General features: G+C 31.0%; 2 protein-coding genes across 3 annotated transcripts in view; both read left to right on the top strand.

Annotated features, from left to right (window-relative positions):
• Positions 1-1085: 1085 nt before the first annotated feature.
• LOC108769700 (25S rRNA (cytosine-C(5))-methyltransferase rcm1-like) lies at positions 1086-1778 on the top strand. Its single transcript, XM_018520820.1, has one exon. It carries the CDS (start codon positions 1086-1088, stop codon positions 1776-1778), a length of 693 nt encoding a protein of 230 aa, XP_018376322.1.
• A 5256-nt stretch (positions 1779-7034) lies between these two features.
• DCX-EMAP (Doublecortin-domain-containing echinoderm-microtubule-associated protein) overlaps positions 7035-7225 on the top strand; it is a 22921-nt gene continuing 22730 nt past the window's right edge. For both annotated transcript variants that reach the window (XM_018520826.1, XM_018520825.1), the window contains exon 1: positions 7035-7206. In XM_018520826.1, the coding sequence (XP_018376328.1) occupies positions 7035-7206 (172 nt within the window). The remainder of the gene's footprint in view (positions 7207-7225) is intronic.

The following is a 7225-nucleotide window of genomic DNA, read 5'->3' as shown; positions in this document are numbered from 1 at the left end:
AGTATCCACGGCAGTGTCGCTGCGCTTGGCTTAGCGCCGAGACACTACCAGTGTCTCCAGATAGAATCTTTTCTATCTGTACTAATAATATTTTCTTTGTAACTTGTACGATTATTCTAGTATTATCAAATATTTGTTACGTAACTAATTGCCCTTTAAAAATGTATATGTGGGGCAGTTTTTATAGTTATTTAATATTAGTTTACATTTATTCAACTTTTACCAAATTTTTTTAGTAAATTAAGTATTATTAATACTAATGTATCTCTGTTACTAATACATAACTTATAATTAGCATCATTAAGATTAATTTAAAATTAGTAAAAAAACAGATACGTTTCATAGTTTTACATTAACAATCTTATTTCATACTTAGGCTAGCAGTTTGCTGATGCACTTGTTGAATCCTATTAGTAGTTCGCTACAGTGTTGGACATGTGCGCTGTACCCGGCATGAAAGCTACTCATGTGGCAGCAAAACTGTAAAATGACGGATATACAGTTTGTTTCTCAATCAGATTTGTTATTAGATAATATATAAAAGAAGAAACTCAAGAAATGTATTAATATTTAATATTTTTATTGAGTAATTTAAGTAAACTAATTAAAGTTTAGAAACAAATACTCTAATATAAATTATTATTTTTAAATAGAAAAATTTATGCCGTGGAGATTGATGCTAAAAGATTTAAAACCTTACTCACTCAGATATAAAAGATTCGTGCCCTCTGTGTGGAGCCTCTTAATTAAGACGTTTTAACTCTCGATCCAAAATTGTATTCACACGTGGAATACATTTTAGTCGATCCAACTTGTTCTGGATCAGGTAAAAATTTTAATGTAAATTATATAATAATGTCAAATTTTTAAATTAATCAAAAAATAGCATAAAGGACAGAATAAGATAATAGAAAATAATTTTTTTTATGATTCTTTGCACTATTCCTATTCGCGAAACGAGTAATTATTTAATTGTAAATTATCTTCTGTAAAACATACCGACATAATTTTCATTTATGTATAATTTACGATATAATCTTACAATTTTCATTAAAAGCATTATCGACAGACCGAAACGGAGCGAGATGGATGAAACGTCCGAACCAAAGCGCTTGAAAAATTTACAATCTTTTCAAGTTTATCTTTTGAGATATGCGCTGTTCAATTTTCCAAATGTGAAAAGAATAACCTACAGCACATGTTCTCTAAATTCCGAAGAGAATGAGGAAGTAATAGACGAAGTTCTGGTCAATGTTGGAAATGCTTACCGTTTGCTACCAGTTAGGCAATGGCTGAAAAATGACTGGACAAACTTTAGCTCGAAAAAATACAACTGCGGAGATTTATGTTTGTATTCGAAGCCAGATGATGATTTTTGCAATGGTTTTTTCGTAGCAGTATTTGAGAGAAATTTTGATGTAACTCTGCCAAAGTGCAAACTTAAAGGGGGTAACGAATATAGTATGAATCTTATTAAGACTAATTTGAATATGAAAAAAGATGACATAGCGAAAACATTCGCACATCAACAAGAGAAATGTGAAAAGAAGAAGGAGAAGAAGAAAAAAGAAGAGAAGAAAGTAATTTCAATGAGTGATGAACAAATGAAGATATCGGCAGATATTTTTGAATTTGAAGTACCTGACATAAATAGCAAAATAAAAGCAAAAAGTAAAAAAGAAATTGAAAAAATGGATGTTTGCAATGATTCATTTAATTTTAATCATAAAACATTGAATGAATCTAAATATATACAAAAGGAGACATTGGATGTTTAATGGAAACGAAAAAATCGAGGAAGAAAAGAAAATCGAAGCATGAAAATACACTTCAAGAAACTAATTATGACGAAAAAGAGCAAAATAAGGAAATTGAAGTTGAACTGCCAAAGATAAAAAAGAAAAAAGAAAATAAAGAAATCAAGATTGATAAAATTTATAAAATAGAGCAAGCGGAAGAAACTGTAATTGAACCATCAAAGAAGAGGAAAAAAAGTAAAGAGATTTATTAAATAGAAATAAATATGTTGTTAAATAAGAAATCATGTATTTTTTTGTATTGTATCATCGCGTTATTCCTTATTCCGTATTTAGTCTGTTTATAAAATTACCAATAATAGATGATAATAATGTATAAAGATTGTTTTTTGCTATGTTAAAATTTTCTAAGAGTCTAGTGCTGAAGTCTGTGCTTCTTTATTTGCATTTTTTGTATCTTTTAATTTTTTTCCTTTATCTAAATAATGGGTACATACTTACAAAAGATAACAAAACCATTTGTTGATTACTTGGCTATCTACTACTAAATCAAATGTCAATGATCAATATATCAACTTTTCACGATTGATAACTGAAAGAGCGAGTAAATTTTTTTTACCTACTGCAAGTACACACTCATTGAATGAGGGAAAACAAGGTAAGAGACAGAGAAAATGAGAATACAATGAGTTGTGTAAAATCTATCCTAAAGACTATTTCGCTAACTAAACGTATATATATAATATTTATGATTCCATCGGTAAAAATAAAATGCGTCATACTGTCGATTAAATTAATAAATGTTATCTCATTCAAAGAGAGATTCTTCAGAATCTATAGGATCTGCAGATAATATATACAATCTGAAACTTAACTTGATAAAATGTTTACAATGATACTTTTAAAATGTTTTTTTTTTCCTTTTAAACGCTTATATATTTTTATTCTTTGAATGTTTAAATAAATTAATTCAATCTCATTTATTAGTGATTCAAGAATTTTATTACAGAAATTTTCTGCAAAGAAGACGAAATACAAGCTTAACTTTTTAATTTGTTTTTTTTTCCCCTATATATATGTTGTGTATACAGGACGATTTTCAAAATAAAAAAAAGGATCAACCGACATTTTGTCTCGCTGTCATATATTAGAAAAAAGAATATTTTTGAAAACATAATTCGCATAATCTGACAACGGTTATATGATATTACGTCATATAGTATAGGCAAGTATAAACTCATTTTATCAGTAATTCGCGACAAGGTGGCACGGAAGCCTGTTGACCTCCTTGAAGTCAACCGATAAGCATGTCGATTATGCCGAGGTATAATTACGGAGAAAAAACCTTTTCTGACACTGACACACACACACACAAACACACGCGCGCGCGCACACACATATATAAACGTTGATATAATTATGCGATAACTATGATTCAGTTTTCTAGCTTATCCCTTTACTGTGCGGTACATTACTTAACTCGCTAGAATCACGTCGCGTGAGTCACGACACGAAATGTCGAGAAATATATTGTCTATTAGCACTATAACTTAAAATATCATATAAGAACTAATCGCGATGTAATATGTATGATTACGAGGTCTCAGTTAGAGAATTGAAATTATTGCGTCACAACTAGCGCGCGGTGCATCAAAATTGATTTTCTCAAGATCGATTTTCTTATGATTTTTATTTCTTTAGCCACAATTAAGCAATGACTTTCAAAGAAACGAATTCGTTTCTCTCAACTATACATATATGTAATATTATTTGGATTCAATATAGAAAGTTTAAAAACGGAGAGTTAAAATATTTTATGAATATTTTTATTTTTATATCGCAAGCGAATTTAAACTTGTGTGCTTTCTCTTTAATATAGGAGTAATACAACTAACACAAATAAGCATGGATCTTACATGCGATGTTAAAACAACTGGACATCAACAAATTTCCAAATTTTCATAAATTTATATTAAGAATCTTTATTTTAGACCGCATATGTGAGAAACACAATCAATATTAGAAATTTAAAATGCCTATATTACGGTCGAAGCTGGATCTTCATTGCTTTAAATAATTCAATCTTGAATTACTAATATACACTATATATGTACTTGATGCATTTATATCATATTGTAGTCTTTTCAAACTACGCGCCGAATTGTTTTTCCGGACTATAAACGCAATTAAAACTACTCTAGTAATCGCGAATTAAATTGACAAGTAATTTAATAATTTGATGCTATCATCAAGTATCATATTATAAAGATGTTAATATATTGAAACTGTTAATAAATTTATTGCGAAAAATATGGTATATATGCAAGTATATATATAGTGTATATTAGTAATTCAAGATTGAATTATTTAAAGCAATGAAGATCCAGCTTCGACTGTAATAGGCATTTTCATAAATTTTTTGCAATTAAAAAAATTTTAATATTTCGTAAAAATCCAAAAGTATATATGCTTGTAAAAGATGGATTGAATCATGCGTCGTATATCTCTAGTATGTGTCATACGCGATTATCGGCAAACATTCGCTTTTCGGAACGGCAAAAGCGTAATTAGTGATAAAAGAATAATTAATGCTTTCCGCACTTTTGTGATGCGTCTCTTTGAAATTTTAATGTCTATGCAACAAGTTCCGCGTTCACTGACACGGGGCGTCGACGCCACCCCGACAAAGAGCGAGGATGGAGACGGCGTGAAAGGACGTCGACGGAGGCCGGCGGCGCCGAGGTTGCGCGACCACTCGACGTCGGGACGCCATCGTCGAAGGACGCATGAATATGTATACTGCCACTGCGATCTCCGCGATTCAGCCGAATTAACTTCGATAAGGCAATTCGTCCGCGATCCATACTGGCGCGTCGACATGAACGCCACCATTAATGTAATAATGATAATGCCGTGAATTTCACGTCGATCGCGAATCGACAATTGCAGCATAGTGTCAGTGAACTTTGGTGAACTTAGTGTTTTCTTCAATTAACAGATTCTTTCTTGCTTTGTTTCCACGTTCTTGTGCCAGATTGAATCAAGTTAGTATAAAATATTTCTATTTTATTACATTATTTTTAAATAAAGAATTAAAACAACAGTTACGGCAAGTAGCTTAATTACATTTTTAATGGATTTTTCTTTTTATAGTGTACTTACTCATTAATTTTTATACAAAGTTGTGTGTGTTTAACGATTGTAACGCAGTCGTACGTTTTAAAAGTAATCGATTAAGAATAGACTTTAATCTTTTATTTTTGAATCTTATTTTAATTAAGTAATATATAAGGGTTGATTTATAATAGGCCTATTAACTTATGCCGTAATCTGTAAAAATTGACTAATTACAGTCAAATGGGAGAGAAATAATCGACTATAATTGGTCAATTCTTACAGATTACGGCCTACTATAAGCCAACCCTAATTCTCTCCTTTTATAATTAAGTTTTTTCCAAGAAATTTAAATAGTAAAACATGATTTCAATAAATTTAATTTGAATAATATTGAAAAAGATAAAACTTATTCTCCAAAAAAAAAGAAAAAAGATTAATTTGAATATAGTGAGGAAATTAATAAAGAAAATATGAATAAAAGAGGCTTTTAGGTTCCTATTGTAAGGTAAAATCAATAATTTTGTTTTATATGGAAAGATAAAAAGTTTTTTGTATCAGCCTAATAAATTGTTATTTTTCTTTTATATAATAACACTTAAAACATTAATAAATGTAATATTATAATACAAGATTAGGAATACAATACGTTTTACGCAGACGGTCATATAATTTGAGTATATTTTTTTAAATATTCAAATAGATATTTTTTTATGAAAATTGATTAAATTTCAGTACGATTGACATTTCAAAGCGTCTTACGTCTATATTTTCAAAAAGATTAGCATCGTTTTAAAATATTGTTACAAGTTTTTTCCTTTTATCGACTTATTAGACCAACTAGTATGATATTATAACGATTTTGTATTGGTATTCACTATGATCGAGATATTGTCTTTGTCAGATGAAATTGTTGCTAAATAATCCAGATATTAAACGAGATGAAAAACGAGCATATAAATCATTGCAGAAAGTAGCCGATGCTGTTTTGCATTTCGAGAATGGTGTGTCACGCACGCCGAGTCTCATGCATACCAGAGGTCAGCAGGGGATAGTTGTTCGAGTTATATCGCGATTTTAGACTCGACGTGATGGAAACGCGATCTGAAATTATTAAATCAGATGAATGTAATGTTATATAATTTTTCATATTTCCATTTTAATTAAACGTTCGCAAAATTACTAAACTGCTTACGTAAACTCAAAACTCGGATATAAGTAATGTATTGTCAAGAACACAGTAAAAGAAACATATAGATTTGAAAACTAAGCGAGTATTATAGTAGGTATATTGCCAATCACTTGTAACGGTACGTCATGACAGTGACGATCATGAAGAGACGACGTATGAGAATTGACAAAATATATATCTGTCTAAATTGCTAATCGATGGATCTGCAGTGGGAGTTGCAGTTGCAAAATAAAAACGACCGATCGATCGGGAATCCCAGGCTATCACGCAACAGTGATCGACTGACCAGCGCTTATATAGCGTTCTCAAAGTGGCCATTCGTGGCATTCGTATCATGTTTTGATATAACAAACCTTGAAATATCAAAAAATATTGCATGCTTTACTTGTACTTGCGATGCAGATCTAATTTTGCAGACAAATTCGGTTAACCGATGTATGTTTTCATGTCAGCTATATGAAGGCAAACAATGTTCTTTCATCTTTTTGTAATGATTTGTACTGACATCAAATTTATTCGCATTCAATTACTTATATTCTTTCGTCAACTTAGAATCAGATTTATAATTTTTTCCAATACTGCAGATGCGAATTAGAGAATCAGTGATATGCACAATTGCTATATTTAATTATGATATAAATAAAATTGTATATCTGATAAAGTACTTTTTTACTTTATTCTAATTGTCTATCAATTTTTTTTTAAGTAAAAACCTTATCTATTATCACACACATTTTAATATTTTGTTTTGTTAAATTTTAATTTTTAATCGCAATTTCCTTATAATTTTTAATTTTTACTTTGTAATAAAATTGTCATCGCGTTGCAGACACGCCGCGCCGGGTGCATGATTCATTAAGTGAATAAGCAAACTTTCCTCATCCCCTGTCGGGGTTTGAATCTTTTTGTATAATCGCAAAAGAACAGGCCGATCAAGGACACGCGAAAGTGGCGGCGGCCTCGCTTTGCGGATGATCGAGACTGAAAATCAGTCGGACTCGCGTGTCAGCAGACTGGGCCAGCAGAACGAGGATCTCCCCGTAGCTGGCAACGATAACAAGGTTGACGGTAACGGTGGTGATCATCGTGAGGCTAGTGACCAAGCAGCTGCTGCAACCACCGCAACGACGGTGGAGGACATAGGTGAGAGAGAGAGAGAGAG

This window comes from Trachymyrmex cornetzi, unplaced genomic scaffold (genome assembly GCF_001594075.2).
Source record: "Trachymyrmex cornetzi isolate Tcor2-1 unplaced genomic scaffold, Tcor1.1 scaffold93, whole genome shotgun sequence".
Taxonomy (NCBI): Eukaryota; Metazoa; Arthropoda; class Insecta; order Hymenoptera; family Formicidae; genus Trachymyrmex; species Trachymyrmex cornetzi.
This window is presented reverse-complemented; position numbering and strand designations above follow the sequence as displayed.

Excerpts from the sequence above, each read along its gene's own strand:
- LOC108769700 (XM_018520820.1), top strand. The coding sequence starts at position 1,086 with ATGGATGAAACGTCCGAACCAAAGCGCTTGAAAAATTTACAATCTTTT.